We start from the raw sequence: 23,999 nt of genomic DNA on the forward strand, positions 1-23,999 counted from the left end.
GAATCATTAAGTGATAGAGAATAAGACAGAGGATATCTTATTGCCTCTATATAAACCCATGGTATGCCCACACCTTGAATACTGTGTACATATGTGGTTGCCTCACCTCAAAAATGGTATCTTGGCATTGGAAAAAATTCAGAAAAGGGCAACAAAAATGATTAGGGGTTTGGAACAGCTGCCACATGAGGAAAGATTAATAAGATTGGAACTATTCATCTTAGAAAAGGGGAAACTAAAGAGGGCTGTGATACAGGAAGTCTATAAAATTATGACTGTATGGAAAATGCAAATAAGGAAAAGTTATTTACTCATTCCCATAACACAAGAACTGAAATTAAATAAGTACAAGGTTTAAACTGAACAAAAGGAAGAATTTCTTCACACAACAGAGTCAACCTGTGGAACTTCTTGCCAGAGGATATTGTGAAGGCCAGGTGTTTACCAGGGTTCAAAAAGGAGCTAGACAGATTCATAAAGGATAAGTTCATCAATAGCTATTAGCCACGATGGTCAGGAACAACATTCCTAGCATGTTTGTCGGAAGCTGGGAATGAGCAACAAGGGATGGATCACTTGATGGTGACCTGTTCTGTTCTTTCCTTCTGGGGCACCTGGCATTGGCCACTGTAGGAAGACAGGATACTGGGCTAGATGGACCATTGGTCTGACTCAGTATAGTTGCTCTTATGATTGAGGAATGAAAGACTGGGTCAAGAAGAGAGTTTTCTGAGAGTTAAATAATGCAATATGTTCTTTGAAACAACCATGGTATATTATCTGACCATAGAAACTGGAATAAAGTAGAAAATAAAAGGAAAGTATATTATTCAGATCATGCAGCTGCAAGTTTACAGCGGCTTGCAATATTTTAATTTTACTGATGTATCTTGAAATAATATGAATTATAGTTTCTAGCACTCCAAAACTGGAATTGTGTTTTAAACCAAATAGTATAATGTAATATGGTTTATAATTTAAAGCTGTTACCATTGTATTGGAAATAACTACTCACAATGTTGAAGCATAAGCAATGAAGTATAGAATCCCATTTTAATTCAAGTTTCTATTTACATATATTTGAACAATACACATTTTTAACCAGACATTTTATTTCAGTCTCCATTATATATTTCTATACAGTGCTTTTCAATTGATTTGGCTTGCTTATTTTTAGTACCACCACAATACCAGTCTGTCTACCTGGCGCTTATCATTCATATGCTATTACTGTATAGATTATAACAGATAGTCCCATATATCGCTATCAAACAGTTACAGTGAATAGCATGTTCACTTTAAGAAATCTTAATAAAACTAAAATGGAGACCAGAGTTCTTGTTGCAACCTTGCTGGTGTGTGAAGTGTTGTCTACTTTTTCAAATCAAATCTAACTAAAAAATAGCAAAGAAATTCAATTCTGAACACACCAGTCACATGGCACCAGATTCAATCTAATTGTATAATTAATACTTCTCTAGAAACCACTGAATAAATACAAGAAACATTACATCTTAGGTTGTCTACAAGATATCCATTCTACATGTGAAAGTACATAAGGGCAATGCCGTGAATATTTCACGAGTAAAGTGCTTTTAATGTCAAGCAGATGAACATACCCTAGCATAATATCACAGAAAGAGTTCAGTTTGGATAAAAACAGCTCATGCATCTACTCTGTAGCAATTTTGTGCATTCATTTAAAATAATATTTAATTAGAATTTATAACTTCAGTCCTATGGGATAGAAGGACTGCGTGCAGTGTTTACACCTACAAAATTCAACCAATACTCCGGAATAGCATATGTTTTGAACACTGCTACAGCAAGTTTTGTTAAGAAACCAAACCTTTGGTAGTGTTACTGCGGTACACATTGAAGATAGCATTGAATCAGTATGTGAGCTCAATATGCAGCTGATAGGAATGGGAAAAAGAAAAAATCAAAAGCAAACATAATGGCTTTTTGCACTGTGCTTCTCCAATCATGCTCTATTTTCACATGCCTTCCTGCAGGTGTAAGTTTAGACATGCAATTTAAGCAAGTGATTGCTTTCAGTTCAAAGACAGGCCACTTGCTGCCAAGACGACCCTCCAGAATTGTGCTGAACTCAATTATGCTTCCTTGCCTCAAGTTCAACAACACTTTCTTAAACTCATTGCTTGCCTTCAGCACAATATCTTTGGTTATATCATCCTCCTCTACAGCTTTAGTTCCATTTTTGCCATTCAAAGGCATGCCCACAGTTATTTCAAATTTGTATCGATCAAACTTTTTCATGTGACAGTCATGCTTTGTGAGATACTTGAGGCGACACAGTTCTTCCTCATCCATGGTAACATTTTTTGGGTCACACATAGGATAGGTTTCACCATACAAACATCTTATCCAATCACCAATAAAGAGTGGAAGCATGTTTATTGCAGATTCTGCACTATTTTCAATTTCTGTAACCCTGACATATTTGAAACGCCCAGTCCATGTCACTCTGTGTCCTTCCAGATGACTACAGATAATTTGTGTGCGTGCCATATTAGTCTCCTTCCATGACCGGGGTCCACAGAGGAAGCCATACTGATTCCATGTTAAGGTAGAGTTGTAGACTTTCATTCCCTCTGATCGGTACACATAGAACCAACAGAACAATATTACGGCAGTAATCCATACCAAAATGAGTTTCACAATAGAGCTCCTGGTCAGGGATTTTATCATTTCAACCATTGAAAAGTTAGTTTTTGTCCACCATCGGAAAAGCAAAGGAATACCACACAAAGTAAGAGTCACCACAATCTTCATGAGTTCCAAAGATATGAACCACTTAATGAAATGCACAAGACACATGAGTGCGATGCCTACCATTAGAACTGGCAGTGCAAAAAGAAAGAGAAAATAGCCAACTGACGCACGAATGAGACCAATGCAGGAGGACTCTTGTAGAATAACCACTGAAAGTTCACACCACATGAAACACACCAGGTAGGGAACCAGGTAACAGTAGGAGCCTTTAAAATTCCGCAGTTGTGCCATTCTAAAGAAGAGATAGAACAAGTATAGGAACAGAAGGCAAGGGATGCTCACATTTAGTATGAAGAAATGGCCTATAGGAACAGTAAAGAAGGTTTTACCTAAATACTTCAAATAGCCCAAATTTATAGGCAGTATATGCAATAGGGAGAGGGAGCCAGCAGCCACCTCAGTCACTAAAGCTCTCCGTGTGTAGGGTTCTGCACAAGTGCTTAAACTCATATAACTTGTCACTGTGAAGAAAATAGAGATGGTAGCCAACTCTGAGCAAGGTATGAAGTCTTTGCTTGCTATAGGGAAGGAAAAAATGACAAAGAAAACTGAGAGCAAAAAGTAAACGTATGGCTCTAAATGATTCCACCCAAAGTTCACTTCTGCTTGCTCAACATCTAGATTTGGCTCGAAACGAAGCAATAAGTCAGTCAAGGTGCGAAAGTTTTCCCAGGCCTTACTGTCTTGAAAGACTTTCAGTGTGCAAATCACCATGGAAATGAAGGACAGATAGAAGATGACTAATGGGATAAAGAAGGCGAAAAAATCAATTGTCAGATTACTGATGATGAAGAAGAAGATGAGAGCATTGATGTGGTGTGTTGGAATAATAGTAGACATCCAATGCATTCCTGCCTTAGATGCAATATCTATAAGGTACTCTTTAATTTCCATAATGGCATGAAGTGGATATTTTACAACCTGAAAAAGAAAGGAAAACGGTTTATTTAACAACACTTTTATACATGTACAGTCTGTACATTCATGTTGAAGCAGTAGCAGTAAAAGTCAAGCTTAACTTGCTTTGAAATACATCTATTTAGGGAGGTGGTGCACAACAAAATGGGATTTTCTCTGTGACAATTTTTTTTTATATTAACTTCACCTGATGAGGCACAGACTACATTACCTGTCTATTTTGAGATCTAAACATTTTTCAGAAAGGAAGACAAACCTCAACATCAATACTTCATATCATTTTTATGAAAAGGCTTCCTAATCTAGCATTCTCTCAAGTAGGTTTCTACTGAAGTGCTCCTAGGTATGATGATGATGATGATGAACTACTGTACTTCAATTTCTCTACCATTTTGTGTCATTCCTGAAGCTGTTGGCATCTCTAGGAATTCAGTCTCACGCTGTGCACTGTTATACACATTGACACTATACATGATTGTCTACATGGCAAATTTACTATGAGGCAAGACAGGGTGTTAATCTGGGGCATCCTGGCTTGCCTGTCCCACTTGGACATTGCTACAGCCCAATGAAAGCATGCGAAGCGGTACGCTGAGCCACATGCCAGTACTTTTACAGAGCTATAGCAGTGTCCATAAGAAGTGCTTACCACACAAATTCACATCCCGACTTGCCCTGCAAATTCACATCCTTTGCCATGTGGACAAGAGACTTACACCTTTACAACTAATGTGCATTTTCCAAAATTTTCCTTCCTAAGTATATAATCAAGCAACTATCAAAAACTACTAGTCCTTTTCAGACTCTTTTTATTATAAACGCCTAGTATTAAATCATCGCCCTTCCTATGTACAAATATGTGATTATTCATTTAACTCACAATCAGTTATATTACAGAGCCTTTAATATTCCACTTATCCTTTATGGGGATTATCTGCCCAGCAAAGTGACTTGCCAAATACCACTGGAGATACTATAATAAAAAAAAAGACATCCCCTTTCTGCAGGAAAGATGGAAAGGACTATCTAGGAAAATAGTACATCTTAAGCAAATTTTGAACTAAAAATGCTGGCAAGTATAAAACTTTCACAGCCCCCGAAACTATACAAAAATACATCAGTTTCCATGGTGTGCCAAACTTATGCCTTTGTGTCAAGTACTTCAAAAGAGAGGCCAAGAATCTTTCAACAGAGAGGAATACATCATCACTAACTGGGGCAGCAAGCCCAGGATGTTAAGTGTAAGGTTTTTCACTGCTGAAGCACATCTCCTTCAGAACATTAGTTACCTAGAAGCATTAGAGGAAATATAGTCTTTTTCTTGTCCCTTAACATTTGACATATCATCAAAGGAGGACAAATAAGGAACTGGTTTATTCATTTCAGCATGACAGCCCCTACCTGCTGCTATTTTGACATTTGGATCAGTGTACACATATACATCTCAGTCTTCCGATTTAGATTTTGTTTGTACTATTTCAACATTGAAGTGTTAGTCTGCATAAACCACTGCTGACCAATTTCCTTTAAATTTCCTCACAGCAGAAGACTGAGGTGTCTTACACATCTAGTCCATTGCTAGGTTTCCCATTTGCATATGAACATTTCATTTGTTTATTTGCCGGTATCTCTAATTAATAAATGCAGATATACATCTAAATAAAAAAATTGCAAAGAAAGACAGTTATCCTCGTCAAGGATAATTTATGTTTTCAATACATCTTCCTTCTAATTTTGTCATACATACAAAAACATCATGTACTGTATGTGTACATATGCAACAATACATTCACACAAGTTGTACCAATGTTGCTTTTGAGTGACTAGATACAAGCTTTGAAGGATGATCATTTAAAGGTAGGCTATTCTGGCCACAAATAGATAACAAACAAGTCTTCAATACATATCACACAATAGGTGCTTAACTAGTTTTCACCTTTAGTCGCAGTGGTAGTTCTTCAGGACTCTTTCCAGCCAATTCATCATCATCCTCTTCCTGCACAAATAGGTTGGTTGGGATAATTCCTTTTGCATACTTCTTGGTTATTTCAACAAAGTCATCCAAAGCCATATAGTTCTTAGCTGAAAGTTATAATGAAGATAACAAAAAGACAGCTCAAAATTACAGTGCTAGCATCCCATTAATTGTACTTCATGGACCATCCTTTCTAAGGCAGATGTTGAAATTATTTTCCAACAAACTTTGTGTTTGTACTGCAGAGAAATTGCCCTCCTGTTAACAAGAGTTTATTTTGTGACCTGTTCAGAGATAGGAAATTAATTTTGGTGGCAATAATTGGTCACAGTACATCCTGTAAGTGTAATGGGTCATGTTTAGACCAATATACGCTACTATAATACACAAATTATATGAAAGAAATAAATAAATTAAGTGAAAGTGTTCATTTGAGAACATTATGAAATACACTACTATTAGTGCATTTAGACAGACAGTTTGACATAATGCAATATAATGCATTTCATATTTTGCGCCCAAGTTTTATCAGGATTAAATCTTCAGTGCAAATATTTTCATCTGTCAAATGAATTTGTATACTTATTCCAGTGCCCGGCAATTTAAGTTTTCAGATCACACTATTATTTATCTAAAAACATAACACAGGTTTTCCACTCCCTTTATAACATTTTGGGGGTAACAATATTAAATTTTCAGTGGCTCTGCCATGTTAAAAAAGACACACAGAGCCACAAGAAAAGAACTCCTCAATGTCCAGCTGAAAACCTGCGTGGAGTAAGGAGTCAGTTCTCTGGTGAATACATTACATATATTCCTATTATATCTAGGAAACCTCATTAACTCAGTAAAATCAGCAATGCCTCTTAATTCTCATACATACATAAGACCCCATTTAATCTCCCTCTAATAGTTTTGATACAAAATGAGGCTGGCTACTATATACTTCTTTTTCCAAACATTCTGAAGTATATTTATCAGCATGCTATGAAGCATCATTGGAAGCAATCTAAACTGAATGGCCAACAAATTGAACACGGCTCATTTACATAATGTAGTAGCATGATTTTCTCATCTTGTCTCTTTGCTTATTTGCTAATTCATCAAATACGGAAGCACATAAATTATTTTAATACACTACATCTGCCACTGCTTAAATTTAGCCATGCTGGGGAGAAAGTGATAAAAGACTGCAACTGGATACAATAGCGGGGGAAGGATGATTTTGGCTAAAGGTCTGAAACTCCTCTTTCAAGAAGTGTCCAAAGTGCCCCCAAACATTTTAAACATGTTTCCTGCTATAAGGAGCTTTGAATCTGAGGCAGCACTAAAAGAAACAGACAAGAGCAAGAATTACACAATTTTATCACCATAAATTATCTTTTTTTTTTTAAATGAGAGATTACACACGTGTGAGCCTGTGAAGTGACAGTGTGAGACTGAAAAATAGTGGGAAGTCAAAGAAGTTTCTAAGCAAAGAAAGCAGAAAAGGATGGAGAAAGTAGGTTATCGGGGAGGAACAGGATGAAAAAAGAAGGCTGGTGAGAAATGCAGAGGGAACGGAATGTGTGAAGACCTGCTGCAGGGTCGGACACTGGAAGAAGGGGTGGCTGGAGCCTAGAATAATCAGTCATATAAAGTAAAAAAAAAAAAAAAAAATCCTATTTTTAAGCCAGGAATTTACTATAATATTATGCTCCTTACAACTTCTTGAAATCTTGCTGCAGCAGAGCTCAAGAAGTGAGGGCATTTCATAGGCTGCCAACTAAGCTCCTCCTTCACCAAGAGGGCAAGGACACTCCCCTCTGACCCTATGAATGGAATGGAGATTGGAGGGCTTCGATTAACCTCTGAACTTTCTGGAGAGTACTGGGCTACATAATCATGTATACCGTTGTCTCAATTGCCTCCCACAGCCTGTCCCAATCAGTGTAGATTAGCTAGTTTCCATGGTAAACAAGTTTGATGTCAATTATAAGGAAAAATTAATGCCAGCTTTCCCCACACACTGAAACACCTGATACTGCTTCAGATATGAAAGACTTTTGAATGACAAAAACCTACAACAAGTCTCCCACTCAATAAGTTGAGGGAGTCAGCTGACAGATATGAAGGCTCATCTGCTTAAGTTACAAACAGGAAATTGAAACAATTGACTAGGAGTTTAAAAGTACAGGATTTAATGGACTGGATCTATGGAGTTACTGTAATTTTAAAAAACATTCTTACATTAAATGTTGTAAGCTTACAGCAAACAAGCATGCATTCTAGGCATGTTTTAAATAAAAGAATGTTCCTATCCCAAAACATTTCCACAAGTATAAAGAGCGGGTACAGGAATATAACAAAAAAGCAGCATTATATGCCTTAATTTTCAGCCAACAAGCATGCATGTTGATTTGTTTGCATATTTAAAGCATATTTTAATGTAATTAAAGTAATCTTGCACCATACTGTGCATGTCAAGGAATCATCAAGAAACGTGTTAAGTTTTTTTCCTTACTCCTCTTTAACCCTCCCTTTTCTTACCACTGAGAGTCAGGGGCTGATCAAAAGTCCACAGAAATTAATGGAAGTTTCTACTGACGTCAGTGGTTGTTGACCTTACTGAATAGATAGCTTGTCCTGTCAGAACATACACGGAGACATTTACAAAATAGCCTCTTAGCTGTAGAATGAGAAACAGGAAGGACAATGGAATAAACTACCTCGGGAAGTCATTCAATCTCTTTCATTGGAAGTTTTCAAGAAGAGGAGAACAGAGCACAGCACTTCTTGGATATGCTGATGGTGAGGATTCTGAATTTATAATGTGTGACTGGCATGTTAAATCAAATGCAATTACATTTACATTCTCAGGCACTGTGACCACTATCCACAGACAGAGACTGTCACCTATAATATCCTACATGTGCTTCTGCTTAGTTCACCCTAAATCAAATCTTTGCAAAGAGGGGTAAATCAAGTTTTCAAGTGTTGGCAATGCATTAAATCAGAAGAAAACTTGCCTCTGGCAAAATACACAGCATAAGTTAAACTGATTGGGTCCAGGTATTAGCTGCTAGTAATAACTGCTTCTGCAGTTCGCAACTCCATCTACGGAAAGTAGAGAGCACCCCCATCTCCTACTTGTAAGTGTTTGATGAAAACTTCTCTTTTCTAAATGCCATTAGTAACTTAACACCCAAGCCTCTCTTCTGATATTAAAAGCATACGTTGTAGGTTCCACTTTATTATTCAGATTTTTCTTCAGTTCGGCTATGACAAATTCCCTGCCTCCCCCATTTGCAGTTTAAAAAAAATGTGCACATCAATTTCTGCCTACACTTACATATAAGTTCATTTACCCTCCTGTTATTTCATCTGCCATTTAAGCCTTCAGAAAATTACGGTCTCTCCCTCCACCACCACCCAAAGAGCTGCTGAAGGATCTGGAACAAAGTGGCTTGTTATGCATTTGTTAGTTATCAACATGAATGAGAAGAACTGATTCAGAAGATCAGCTGCTGTGGAATGTAATGTAGAATAGCATCATCCAATATGTGCCAAGGCAGAAGATTCTCCAGTGAACTCAGACACACAGCAAGCTTTCCAAGGGCGGGGGGAAGTGTTGAGGAGGAGGGAGAAAAAAAAAAGTGCAGCAATCTTGGCCCTACACAACTATTTCCATTTTTTCAGAAGTGGAAATTGATCCACAGACCTTAGTGTGGCCCAAATCTCTGTTTGTCAGAGGGTGGAGATGGATGGCAGGAGAGGGATGGCTTGATCATTCTCTGTTTGGTTCACTCCCTCTGGGGCACCTGGTATTGGCCACTTCAGCAGACAGGATACTGGGCTGGATGGACCTTTGGTCTGACCCAGTATGGCCGTTCTTACGTCCAAATGAAAGGTTTGGCAAGGCTAGAAATAATATTCAGGCCTAAATCCCATCCTCAAGCCTTAACTAGAATCCTATCCTTTCTCTTTTACAAGCACCACACTACAGCACTTCTCATAATGACAAGGTAATGTAAAATCAGCAAAAAAAAAACCAGTTCACCCAGAGTATGGTACATGCAGTGCTGAATCCCACATAATATGATGAGCCACAAGGTACTTGGAATCAGGGCTGCTGATGGGGTAGGCCGGGGGAGCAAAGGGAAGGGAGCTATTCCAGCTTCCAGTTATTTTAAAGGGTCCAGGGCTCCTGGCCACCATTGCTGCCACCTCAGTAGTTACTGGAGAGCCAGGCCTGTTAAATAACCCCTGGAGATAGGTGCCAGGTGCCATTAAAAGGCTGGCTGGTGAGGCTAGATCCTAGCCCCACCCCCTTCCACCTGAAGCCCTGCAAAGTTTGACTTTAGCCCTGCTTGGAAGGAGGGGACTACAGAGACCTTGACTGACTTAAGTTTTACTATTACACAGTAGGGATATGAAGGACTAGCTGACATGCTAGTCGACTAGTTATTCCCTCCCTTTGCTGCCTCTATCTAGAAAGAGGCAGCAAAGGAGGCGGAGGGGGAAGGAGACGGTACTTCAAAGAGGCAGCGCTGCTTGAAGCCTGGGATCAGCTGGGGACTCCCCTACTGATCACGGGCTCCATGCAGCACTGCCACTTTGAAACACCGCAGGGAGCCCAGCATCAGGTTGCATCAAAGAGGCAATGCCGCGTGGAGCCCTAGGGCTGTTGCTACACTTCAAAGGCGGAGGTGCCCTATCAACTAATCAAATAGTCAATGCAAAATGCATTGACTATTTGATTAATCAATATTTACCATCTTTATTTTAACCTGTAGGATGCTTAAATAGTCCTAGAACAGGAGTGAAACGGATTTCATATTAATTTTTCCATTTTACATATTAATATAAAAACAGAATTAGAATTGTTCTGTACATGGCCTAAATAGGAGTTAAGGTTTAACAACGTTTTTGGTACAATGTGCATTGTTTGTAACTACGTTCCATCACCATGTTAGTTCTAAATCTTTAACTCCTCCAATCATTTCTTCATGTTTTCCTTTTTTCAACCTTCTTTTTTTTTCCTTTATAAAAAGGATAGGTAACATATAGGAAAATTAGCAGCTGCAGAGCAATGGTTGGAATACGATATTGCCATGCTGGATCAAGATCAATGCTCCATGTAATCTGGATTCCTGTTCAACAGAACTCTTACAGAAGCTTCAGAGGAAGAGGCATGTTAATAAACAAAAACAAACAACAGTAACAATAATTGAGGGGGGGACATGATAGCATTTTTCAGGTATCTAAAAGGGTGTCATAAGGAGGAGGGAGAAAACTTGTTCATCTTGGCCTCTGAGGATAGAACAAGAAGCAATGGGCTTAAACTGCAGGAAGGGAGGTTTAGGTAGGACATTAGGAAAAAGTTCCTAACTCTTAGGGTTGTCAAACACTGGAATAAATTACCCAGGGAGGTTGTGGAATCTCCATCTGTGGAGATATTTAAGAGTAGGTTAGATAAATGTCTATCAGGGATGGTCTAGACTCTAGACAGTATTTGGTCCTGCCATGAGGGTAGGGGACTGGACTCGATGATCTCTCGAGGTCCCTTCCAGTCCTAAGATTCTATAAATAATAATAAATTAACCAACCTATATACCCTGAAGGGGACTGAGGGAGGTGATTATCTTTTTTTAACACCAATCAGTTGACTGTTGAATTACATCCAGAAGTAGGAATCCCCGTAAATGTGTTTTGTTTATAAATCCTGCTAGTTTAATTTGTATTTCCCATCTGAAATGCTTAATCGTTTTTTCAATCCTATTATGTCCTGTCGTTAATAATGGTGTCACATATCTTAGCTTAATGCTTCGTGGGAGATAAATGGATGTGAATGAGGAAGCTATTTCCTTTAATCAGTGTTAAATTTGCTGCCTTTTCAAAAAGTCAGGTGTCTCTTTGTTCCGGTACTGCAAGAAAGGCTAGACAAAGCACCTCTTTTTACATTGGTCATTTTTTATCTGCCTTTCTTATCTACTAAGGAAGCCACCGTTGTGATTGAGAACTAGTGAAGTCCAGTCTTTCCCTCTTCCTTCCCAATAATTTGGAATCTTCGTGTACCACATTCTAATTTTAAAGCTTAAAATTATCTTTATTTTAAAACCAGTTTTCTTGTACAGGTGTCACAAGAGCACAGCCATAACTTTTTAACCATACAAGATGCAACTTCCTTCTAATGGTAGTTCTTTTACTAATTAAAAGTGAACAAGGTTCTTCTTCCCCAGCAAGAGCCAAAACAGCAACAATTTTGATGTGTCCTCAATAGCTGCTTCTCCCTTTTCAAAGCTGTGACTTCTCTCAGCTGGAGATGGCAAGCTCTTCTGACTTGAGCAAAATCGTATCTTACTTGGCCATAAGAAGAGAGCTTTCCTTTATATTTAAGCCTGAAGTCCAAGAACTTCAATTTCAGTCTCTTGAGTGATAGGTGAAGACAGCTATCCACAAGGACAGCTTTTTTGGTGCTGGTGAGATACACAAAGTCTATTTAAATCAAGTATTTATCTCAGAGACAAATTTGAGAGAGAAATCTTCTGCATGGGGTATATGTAATAGTTACAGCAAGGCAATGGAGGCTGAAAAGCTGTGTACATTAGATGTTAGGCTAAAATGCTGTGTAATCAGAAAAATTAAATCACGATCATTAGATTTCAAACGGGATATGTGCACTTACATTCACTGCTTACTAATCGCTCCAGCATTCTTCTTTGCTTCTGTACCGACTTTGGAACTGGGCCAGGTGGCTTCTCACCATCTTCTCAATAACAGAAGTACACAAAGTAGTTATTAAAGCAAACAAAGAACAAATGTCATTAGCTAAAGTAGCAAAAATAAAGGTGGCAGCAGTACCTCAAACCAACCATACACAGGTTTACACAAGCGCATATACTACTAGGTCCTATCATGGCAGAAATCCTTTAAGGCATTTCTACTCAGGGACAACAAAGCTGCCGCAAAGCAGCTCCTGTGAAAAGGTTCAGAAATGGGAAACAAAAATGATTAGGGGTTTGGAATGGGTCCCACATGAAGAGAGATTAAAAAGACTTGGACTTTTCAGCTTAGAAAAGAGGAGACTAAGGAGGGATATGATAGAGGTCTATAAAATCATGACTGGTGTGGAAAAAGTGAATAAGGAAAAGTTACTTATTTATTCCCACAATATAAGAACTAGGGGTCACCAAATGAAATTAATAGGCAGCAGGTTTAAAACAAAGAAAAGGAAATTTTTCCTCACTCAGGCTATGTCTAGACTGCAGGCTTCTTTCGAAAGAGCCTCTTTCGAAAGATCGCGTCTAGACTGCAGGCGGATCTTTCGAAAGAGAAATCCGCTTTTTCGAAAGAGAGCACCCAGTGAGTCTGGATGCTCTCTTTCGAAGACGGCCTCTTTACATTGAAGAACGCCTTCTTTCGAAAGAGGAACTTTCGAAAGAAGGCGTTCTTCCTCGTGAAATGAGGTTTACCGCCATCGAAAGAAAAGCCGCGTTCTTTCGAAATAATTTCGAAAGAACGCGGCTTGAGTCTGGACGCAGGGGAAGTTTTTTCGGGAAAAGGCTACTTTTCCCGAAAAAACCCCTGAGTCTGGACACGGCCTCAGTGCACAGTCAACTTCTGGAACTCTTTGCCAGAGGATGTAGTGAAGGCTAGGACTTTAACAGGGTTCAAAAAAGAGCTAGATAGATTTCTGGAGGTTAGGTTCATCAATGGCTATTAGCCAGGATGGGTAGGAATGGTGTCTCTAGCCTCTGTCTGGAAATGGGTGGCGGGGAGGGATCATATGAGGATCACCTGTTGTGTTCCCTTCCTCTTGGGCACCTGGCATTGGCCAATGTCGGCAGAGAGGATACTGGGCTGTATGGACTTTTGGTCTGACCCAGTATGGCTAGTCTTATACGCTTATGTTCTGAAATTATGTTCCTGTGATCCTGGGGGTCTGCCACTCTTTTGCAACACAAGACACTGAAGGTACATCTACACTGCACAGCTATTTTGAAATAAGCTATTCCAGAACAGTTATTCCGAAATAGCTTATTTTGAAACAGCATGTCTACATTGTAGGGAAGCCTCAAAATTAGTCTAAGGCAGGCTTCCCTAATACAGACATGTTATCTCGATTTAGAGCCCCAGGAAGCACTAGAATGGCCCTAGTGAGGAACTATTTTGAAATAGCAGCAGTGGAGCGTCTACACATGCTATTTTGAAATAGCTATTTTGGAATAGATGTTATTCCTCGTGGAATGAGGTTTAAAGATTTCAGAATAAGCCGTTTGTTATTTCGAAGTAATGGAATGGCTGTGTAGACGTTCGCATTTTTATTTCAAAATAACGATGCAATGCAGATGCACCCTGAGTGAGAATGTGCTGAATTCCTTGAAAACATGATAGAGAGCAGCAACATAAAGCTTATGCTAAAAACAGAACTCATTTCATCATGTCCTTTCTGAAAACAGAGAGAGTGGCCTTACTAGCTACAGTTTTAAAAAGAATAGTGTTTATATCATTAGTATATGTTACTATCATTAGTATATGTGATATGTTTTTCAATTAATTATTTGAATATCTGGCAAGGTAGTCTGATTTCTATCAGTAGCAAAGCACTCTACGTAAATGAAAGTATGTTTATCAAAAACAGTGAATTTAGATGAACAATTTAGTCATTTCTAATCTTTGGTGGTTCTCAATGGGTACTTAAGTAAACTACCATACATAAGCAAGACTTGTGACAGTACATGAGTCAGCTCTAATGGGATAAGAGTGGGCAGCTGATAACAGTCATTACCGAGCCCCACTCGCCAGCCGCGCAGATCGCCCAAACCCGGCTCTTCCGGGTTACAATCTACTTGCCACGGGCGAGCAGATTGTATTACGTGTCGAGCCCTGGTCATTACCATTAATGGGTTACACATATATTTTATTTTTTTATGCAATCATTTAGGTTTCAAGCGGAGTTCTACTTGTAATTTTTTGTTTTAGACAGAGACATTAATGCAGGAGCAGTTTCTTTTCTGGGGTACTGGATACCTACCTTCATTGTCAACTTGACCAACATTCTCCAGCAATTCAGACACTGCTAATTGCTTCTTCTTCTTTGGATTTAATTTCCAATACATAACTAAGGCAGCTTTTCTCACAGCTCTCTCCAGATCAGTCTCAGATGATAATTTCTTCACTTCTTGCTCATTCTCAGAAGTGATACCTCAATAAAAAATAGTGCATTAGATATTATCATCCCACATCTCAGGATGAAGTGACAGACATGCTCACAATTTGTAAGTCTTTTCATTTGGTTCTAAGTTTTTAGACAAGTTGATTCATACTTCATCTTCTCAAGTTAACTGCTATTTTCTTAAATTGTTCCGTGTTCAAGCTCACCAACAAAAATGATACATCTCTCAAAGAGCATAGTGTACTTTACGGATTGCATAAGATATGTTCCCTGACACAAGAGTCTGTAATATTCTCTAGAGACAAGACACGAGGACAACAGTGCAGGTAAAAGATGACAGAGTGAGCCTGGGTGATGAGAACAAGGTGGGAAGTATTATGTAAAGAAGTGGGTTTCAAAAAAGAGATCAGATCTTTGGCAGACATGAAGAAGACTACTCCAAGCGTTGGAAGTGGGATGAAGGAAGGCGTGAATCTTGAAGAAGTGGGAGAATATGATACAGGGAACCAATTAGGCGAGAGGATTGAGAAGAATAAAGGGAGAATGAGAGAGACAGGAGAAGAGAATAACAGCAGATACGTAGGTGGGGTGTGAAATTAATCTTAAAGGCAAGAATAAAGAGTTTCAATGAGATCTGATAAGAAACAAGAAACTAATGAAGGAATTCAAGTACATGATTGACACAAATTCTTCTATACCCAAAATCATATGTTGTACTTTTAATTAACTACTCTAACACGATAACAGCAGTTGTTCAAATAATTGTGCTACACATAAACCCATATTGCTGTATATTTAACCCATTTCTCCAATATTTTAATGGACAGATTATTTGTAGCTAAAGTACATACTAAAAATATAAGAGTTAAAAGCTTCTAAAGAACCCATACCTCTTCTGTCTGCTAAGCATCTACGCAACAGTTTGACAGCTTCCCTTCGACCTTGCTTAGCAGCAAGAATCAGCCAGTCAACAGCACTACAGTTGTTGAGTTCTTCATCCTCTTCTTCTGCTAGTTTCAAGTAGTGTTTTCCCATCTAGACAGCACGGCAAAACAAACAGAATTCCTTAATTAGTTCAGCAAGCAAAGGCCCATCTGTGAAGGAGGTCAAATAGGCTGAGTCCTAATACCACACGATTAAGTTGCCCTCAGTAAACTGGCAAGAGATGAAGAATCAACTTCAAGAGCAAGATGCAAAAGCTGTAGCAATCATTGATTTCTGGCACATCTAATGAAAGCCAATAAATTAGTTAACATTGAGTAGCACACACCTAGATGCCTCAGAAGACTTTAACCCCCCACCCCGAAAATGACTGCTTTTTCGGAAAAAAAAACCAACCCACCCTCTTCCAAAAAAGGCATCAGAAGAAGATATGCAAATTCACACTTAATTTACATATATTCTTTCGGAAGCCACGGGTAGTCTAGACATAGCCAATGTGTGTTTATATTTATCCCCAAACAGCACTTATTGCATCTCCTCTACAAATATCCCATAGTCCCAGAAATGGATGTCTAACAATACAAATCATGCAATTGGCCATAAGAATGACTTTTGCGCAAGGAACCACAGCCCAATATTTGAGTTGTGAAAGAACTTTTTGTTTAAGGTACAGTAGCAACATTTGTAAGTAGCTACCTTCTGAAGAGAACATTGAACCTTATTTTGGTTCTTAAGATACCTAACCTCTTGGCAACAGTTTCTTTTTTTTCTTTAAATTGAAATGTGTAACAGAAAAACCAGAGTATCCTATAGCCAGCTTTTAACTGAAGCTGTACTAAAAGATGCTGTATGCTCAGCTGCGATCTGCCCTTATGGAATAAATATTGTGCAAGAGTGTCTTTAAAACTAAATTGGTGATAAACCTTTAAAATGAAAACCTTTGTGCAAGAGTTTTCAAATTTTAAAATGGCTAAAAGCCATTCGACTGAGGTGATTATAGAATATTCATTCCTGCTCATTCCAGTTTATCAGGTAGTTAACTTGAGGATGCTCTTTGTTCAATGTGAGCTAAAACTGGGAGGCAAACAGAGGTACAGTACCTAGAATCTAATTGAAGCAAAATGCAGGACAATGTAGCACTTTAAAGACTAACAAGATGGTTTATTAGATGATGAACTTTCGTGGGCCAGACCCACTTCCTCAGATCAAATAGTGGAAGAAAATAGTCACAACCATATATACCAAAGGATACAATTAAAAAAAATGAACACATATGAAAAGGACAAATCATATGTCATATTTTTTTAATTGTATCCTTTGGTATATATGGTTGTGACTATTTTCTTCCACTATTTGATCTGAGGAAGTGGGTCTGGCCCACGAAAGCTCATCATCTAATAAACCATCTTGTTAGTCTTTAAAGTGCTACAATGTCCTGCATTTTGCTTCAGCTACCCCAGACTAACACGGCTACATTTCTATCACTATTCTAGAATCTAATTAACAGTGTACATCTTCAGATTACTCCTCTAACATGAGCGCTCAACCACCTTGTGCCATTGTGCTCTGCTAACTGAAATGGAGTGGTCACAGCCAGTGAAGGGTGCTGAGACCCTGTACAAGAACAGACACATCACTGCCTCATTTCCATTATACAGCACTGACTGTGGGTATCTCATCTGCATAGCTATTGTACGCAAATCCCAGTAACAGAGGCTGAGACACATATAGTGCAAGGTAATTTCTGTATAACCTTGCAGTGATATGTCCAAGTTCCTGAATTGAGTGAGTCTTTCTAGTCATTTTTATACTGAAAAGCAAGATCACCACCTCAGCTTCTCTTCTCACTCACTTCTGCTGAAAACAGACAATGCCCACCCCGCTCAACCTATCAAAAAAAAGGGGAGGTATCAAATTACCAAGAGTGAAACAATTTTAATATTTTTCAAGGTAACTTTTTATCTTGCTTTCTTTCCTCCTTCCTCTTGCCCTATCCATAGGACAGTAGGACTCCAACTTCCTTTTTTTTAAATTTGGTTTATTCTGAGACAAACACAATTAACCCTGAAAACATAGTTACCTCCTGGACAAGAACCTTACTGACACGTAAAGAAAGAAAGGGGACTGTAGGAGAGGGGAAGAATTAAGAGGAGGTGGAGAGAAAGAGAGATTTTAGGTTTGAGGTTTATTTAACCGATTAACTTCTCCATGTTTTGGTGGCGTATATTGTTTATTATTGCTCAACTTTCATTTAAAAATGTTTAACACTGCAGTGAAACAGTAACGTGCGAGTGCTGCCAGACAAGAATGCAGGGAACATCTACACTGTACCGCTTTTTGAGATAACTAGCGTTATTTCAAAACAACAATGCGAGTATCTACACAGCCATTCCGTTCTTTCGAAATAATTTTGAAACAATGGATGGCTTATTCTGAAATCTGTAAGCCTCATTCTACGAGGAATAATGCCTATTTCAAAATAGCTCTTTCAAAATAAGGCGCGTGCAGACGCTCCACCGCTATTTCAAAATAGCCCTTCATCAGGGCCATTCTAAGTTATTCCTTCCCAGTGCTTCCTGAGGCTCTAAATCGAGGTAGCGTGTTCATATTAGGGAAGCCTACCTGGGACTAATTTTGAGGCTTCCCTGCAGTAGAGACGTGCTATTTCAAAAAAAGCAATTTCGGAATAACTATTCTGGAATAGCTTATATCGAAATAAGCACGCAGTATAGATGTACCTGTGGAGACCATATTCTATGTTAATAAAATCCTTTGTTGTTCTCCCATTCTTATCATATGGCCAGCCTATCACTGAGAGTCCCATGTTCACCTTGCTCCTAATTTCTTCCATATGCATTGTTTATCCACTCTCCTCTGTATATTGTTTTACTAATAGTCTCTTCTCTCCCTCCCCCCTCCCATCTCCATAAGACCTGCCATTTCCAAACCATTCATCAAGCAGGGACACAGATGAAGCATCCAACTTTTCCTTCTGTTTGTTACTTAATTGCTGGCTCCACGATACTTCACTGTCACCCCTGCACATTCTTTTTAATTTTTAAGATCTTCCTCTGATGGCACTGAATGTACTTAAAGTACACAAATTCTTCAGATTCAGCTTTTCTCCTGACTTCAGTCAACAGTTTCAAATGGCCCAAGGTCGATGCTGTTGAGTCATTCACAAACCTTGAATAAACTCAGAGTTACTTTGTTTATCTCCGAGGAGCCTTAGCATGACTGAGGTTTGCATTTTGTTCTAATGGTAACAAATTAAAATCCAATCAGCGTACAATAGTCATTATATAGTGACACACTTCCCTCTTATTTCATTGTATTAGGCACTGAACAAAACAAACAAACAAACAAAATACAGGTTGAACATCTCTAGTCCAGGACTCCCTGGTCTGGTGACATCCATGGTCTGGCATCGTTGGGTACCACCTGGGTACTCCAGGGTTGGAGCACTCAGGAGAAAACTGGTGCAAGAGAGACTTGGGCTGGCTGGCTGGCAGCTGAGAGTGGAGCTCAGCTGCTGGGGCTGGCAGCAGTGAGCAGAGCTGGAGTCTGGAAGACTCCAGTTTGGGACCGTCAGAGCCCGAGGATACCACATCAGGAAGGTTCTATTTGTAAATGACAGTCCATGTCTCAAGCTGCTTATAATCCCTAGTTAACTGCACATCTACCTCAAAAGCTGGTGCTGGACTGGAACCTGGCAAATCTGATATCCTTCCTCAGCACAGATCATTCCTCGAGGCTAAGGGTGGGCAAGGCAGCCTTGAGACCCACCACGCTGGCTGATCTGGCCCACGGCTGACCTGCCACTCCCCGGCCCTCAGGCCAGTGGAGACCTGGGGCCGGGGTTTGCAAGAAGTCTCCTCCCCCAGCCAAGGGCTTGCAACACTAGAGGGAACTACCAGCCATTCAAAACAGCTGGCAGTTCTCTCTAGGCACTACACGCCCCGGCAAGGCAGGGGGTGAGAGACTTTGCGCACTCCTGATTTGCCTGGGGGTAGGAGGAGTGCACAAAGTCTTCTCCCGCTGCCGGGGGTGTATCGCGCCTAGAGAGAACGGCCAGCTGTTCAAAACATCTGGTGGTTCTCTCTAGGTGCTGGAAAGCGGGGGGCAAAGACTTCATGTGCTCCTTCCACCCCTAGGTCAATCAGGGTCTGTGGGTGGGGGAGCATGGGAAGTCTCCTGGCCCCACCCCCTCTGCCTGAGGCCCCGCCCATTCCTGGGTGCCCCAGGGCCACTTCAGAAATTTGTTAAGTAGTTCCCTTAAAAAATTATTGCCTACCACTGCTCTAGGTCAAGAAGCTATTTGGCATCCTCTCACTTGGACCAATTTAAAATTCTACCAAAAGATTTGGTTCAATTTTAATAGGAAGAGAAAATAATTCCACAAGGGTTGGAAGTGTGTAGTAACATTTTCTGAATTTAAACCATACCAATATTGGATGAAGTTTCACCAATATTCAGAGATGTTCAAAGCAGTTTCTAGTGCTCTCTGAAGATATGATTTCAGATGTAGCTAACAATGGTTTTATTTTAGCTATAATCAATACAAGGCTATTGAAGAGTATAAAAAAGAAGTAGTGACAAAACCTATAAAGTTACCTCTGTCTGTGCTTTTGCTTCTCCAGCTTTGGCCTTTTCAAGCAGATCCTCAAAGAGTATTTCAGGTTCTTCTTTCATGACTTCTATAAAACAACCCAAAACCAAAACTGCTTTATTAGCAATACTCAATGATTTTCATGAGTCCTTTGTGCAGTTGACTGGAGATTTCACAGGAATACATCTAAACACAGAGTATGGTGGTTTATAGAAACAGCAATGCAGTTCTAGCACATTATTACATTTATAGCTGCATTACTCAAACACAATTAATTTTCACTGGAATAATACCCAAGGTGCAGCATTTCCAATTTAAAATCCTTTTAGATAAAATTCAGTTATGTTAACCCAGATGTTTCTCAGAAAACTCAAGTGTTATTTTGCATCCCTTACAAATATTAACACATACTGTTAACACTTATCCCAACTTCTTATATTGGATAAAATTGTTAATTAGAAAAGTATTCATTATATCCGCTAAGTATATATTAATAATACCATTACTTGCCTGTATTACTAACCTTCTTGGCACTACTCAAACCCAGTAAGTAAAATAAAATTAAATGAAAAGCATTCCCCTTTTTTATATATTTTTTTAATAGCTGCCTTTACTTTGTCTCTAAACTACATCAATTTCTAAACTAAAGTGGCCATCCTTCCTTAATTGTGAGACTGTAGCTTTTTGAGTATCTAGTAAGGCTTTTAAATGATTCCCAAGTATCATTCAAATTTTTTTGATTAAATCCTTCTTCTTAGATGACTTAGCTCTCAATTGTTTTTTAGCTTTGGACAATTGGTCCCATTCAAGTACATATTAGGGATGTAAAATCCTGTTAAAATGTTAACGAGTTAAACTATATGTTTAACTGGTTAACCATCCCAAGACACTGTGGGTGAGGGGCTGCTTCCATTAAGCAGGGCACCAGTTAACTGGTTACCCCAGTAAGCACGCTGCTATCGAAAGAGCTTACTAAGTAACTGGTTAACCCTTTAGATCCGTAGTACATGTATTACTGCTTTCGAATGTATTGTTCTTGCTTATTAACTCATGTTCACTTGTACAGGTTGTACCTCTAAAATCTGAGAATTTCTGGTCTGGCAACATCCGTGGTACAGCACAACCATGGATGCTCCTGGAGCAGAGAGCCTGGGAGCCTAAGGGCAGGAGGGCCAGCCAGGAGGAACATCAGAGTCGGCAGCCCACATGGGGCAGTGCGGGACAGAGCCCTCCTGCTCGAGACCAGGGCTGGGGCTGCCTGGGGATGGAGCCCTGTGGCTTCCCCTGGCTTTGTGGGACTGGGGCCCCAAGGCTTATCCCAGTTGTGCAAGGCCGGGGCTGGAGCCCTACAGCTTCCCCCAGCCCCACGGCTGCTCCTAGCTACATAGGAACAGAGCCCCGCGACAGCAGCCGGAACCTGTGCTGCCCAGGGAGCCAGCAGTAGAGTGGGGAGGTGGGGCATACAGGACTGCCTGCTGGGTTAGCCTGCCAACAGCAGATGATGGATTTGGGGTCCGGGGCAGGAGACCTCCCCTGGTCTGGCAAATTCTCTTGTTCGGGTCCCGATGATGCCGGACCAGAGAGGTCCAACCTGTACCTAAACCTACTGTTCAGAGAAAACACATATTTTGGCTTGATAAAAGCCTGCTGTATTTTGAAATTATTGTGATAACGTTTTATAGAGTAAACCTAGGAAAAACGGAACTGTTAAGAAATTGCAAACTATACGTTCTTTTATTCACGGGCATGATTAAAGTAATTAAAAAGATAGAAAAGATTTGTTTGAACTAACGCTAAGCCTGTGCTGTCAGGGAAGGAATATTAATATGGAAATGAGACACTAATACAAATGTATAAGAAAAGATAATAAAGTTATAAATGTTTCATAACAAAGGGAAGCTGTATTGTTCAGTGCTGGAGGTGACTGTGAGGAGATCATCCTTATGAGTTTTCCACTTGTAAATAAAAGATTGCCACTTGCTGAATGGTTTGTCATAATAAAAATTCGTTAATCTACCTGCTGAGTAAGGAATCTCCATCCAACATACTGATGAACAGTTTGCAGATTGGGTTTAGAGCCGGTATCTGAGGGTCCACAACCTAAGGTTGCTGAGGTATGTAAGGGACAATAAAATTGCTGGGGAGGGGAGATATATGGATGAATCTCTCTCCAGACACAGCAGTCTCCTAAAGAAGGTGGACATTTTCACAAGCCAGAATCTGCATGAAGTGGTGGCTAACCTGCCTAAAAGCAACTTCTCTTGCAACAAAATTGTTGCCAAAAAAAGGATAAAAGCTGCAATTGTGCAGGGCTGGACAGTGACAGGCAGATTTTGTGAAGCAAAATGCAGCACTGAAAGCACAATGCAGAAAATTATAAATCTCAAATTAAAGATATGCAGGTGGGTGGTACACAAGAAGGGAGACAAGGCCACTGAGCTATGGACACAGTGTGAAACAAGTTGAGTTTTTAAATTAGAAAGCTCAGGAATTTGAATCTCTTACAGAGCACAATGTGGTTCTATAAGCACTGCTGGAAACAGTGTCATTGGAGAACATATAAATGATAGGTACTGTTTTTTTTAATTACATAGTGAGATTTTTTTTTGAAAGGAGAAATCATTCATGTGGATAGAGCTGTATTGTCCAAGGAGGCTACGTCTCCTGATGATAATTTTTCCTTCCTTAAGAAAGCAGGACTTTAAAAGCTGTCCCTGTGGCACTTATGATCACATCCACAGTCCAAACAAGCAGGGTGGTACATGTACAGAGATGAAAGTTAAAATCTTTCATCAAAGGAGAGAGACATAATGAAAGAAAATAGGGCCTTGTCCTAGAGCCAGGGGCATATAGGACTTAACACTAGAGAATGAGTCGAATTTTGTGATCTGAATAGCAGAGACTGGGAGAGACTTTTTCACAAAGTTGACTCAGATATGGCTTACATATTCCCAAGCATTCCAGAAGTCAGTGACAGTTCGTATTCAGTGTGTTATCTGGACCTGGCAGTAGGAGCTGCAGAGCTGGTGCTCATGGCAGGGGCAGCACATGGAGTGCTTCCCCCATCCCCTTCTCCCCAAGCACACACACAGTCATACACTTCCTTCTAGGAGTTGCACTTCCATGCTGGGTACTTTTGTGAAGGGTAGGGAGCCTACCAGCCTCACCAACTCCCATCTCCCAGCACCAGTGGGAGCACAAAGAACACCAGAAACAAGCAATTATTCCAATCTTAAAAGGTTAAGTGACAGTTTATAACCTATCAACATTGTTCATTAAGATGCATGTCATTAGAAAACCTCTCGATGTGTATTCCTCCCACATTACTCCGTTACAATGAGAATGCTGTCAGTAAAAGCTTTTACTTTCCAGCCTCACTAAAAACAGATTTTTTAAATGCCAAATATCCCTCCGTTTTGAATACATTTTCCAGAAATAATTAATGCTCCATGCATAAAATTTCACGCACCTTTTCTGATAATTAAAACAGATTCTTTTTGCAGTTTGATATCAGTAGAGTCATCAGTTACTACTCTAAGTAACAGAGTTGGCATGAGGGATGCAAGTGAAGACACTCAACTGGGCAGGTGTTACTCATAACA

At 39.6% G+C, this 23,999-nt stretch overlaps 1 protein-coding gene across 2 annotated transcripts in view; it reads right to left on the bottom strand.

Moving 5' to 3' along the window:
- Positions 1–1,019: 1,019 nt before the first annotated feature.
- Positions 1,020–23,999, bottom strand: part of WFS1 (wolframin ER transmembrane glycoprotein) — a 49,870-nt gene continuing 26,890 nt past the window's right edge. For both annotated transcript variants that reach the window (XM_075930761.2, XM_006128212.5), the window contains exons 3-8: positions 20,403–20,485; positions 15,737–15,881; positions 14,706–14,876; positions 12,357–12,437; positions 5,651–5,796; positions 1,020–3,717 (exon numbers count right to left, since the gene is read on the bottom strand). In XM_075930761.2, coding sequence (XP_075786876.2) covers positions 1,906–3,717; positions 5,651–5,796; positions 12,357–12,437; positions 14,706–14,876; positions 15,737–15,881; positions 20,403–20,485 — 2,438 coding nt within the window. In that variant the 3' untranslated portion in view covers positions 1,020–1,905. The remainder of the gene's footprint in view (positions 3,718–5,650; positions 5,797–12,356; positions 12,438–14,705; positions 14,877–15,736; positions 15,882–20,402; positions 20,486–23,999) is intronic.

This window comes from Pelodiscus sinensis, chromosome 4 (assembly GCF_052426305.1).
Source record: "Pelodiscus sinensis isolate ZL-2025 chromosome 4, ASM5242630v1, whole genome shotgun sequence".
NCBI classification, from domain to species: Eukaryota; Metazoa; Chordata; order Testudines; family Trionychidae; genus Pelodiscus; species Pelodiscus sinensis.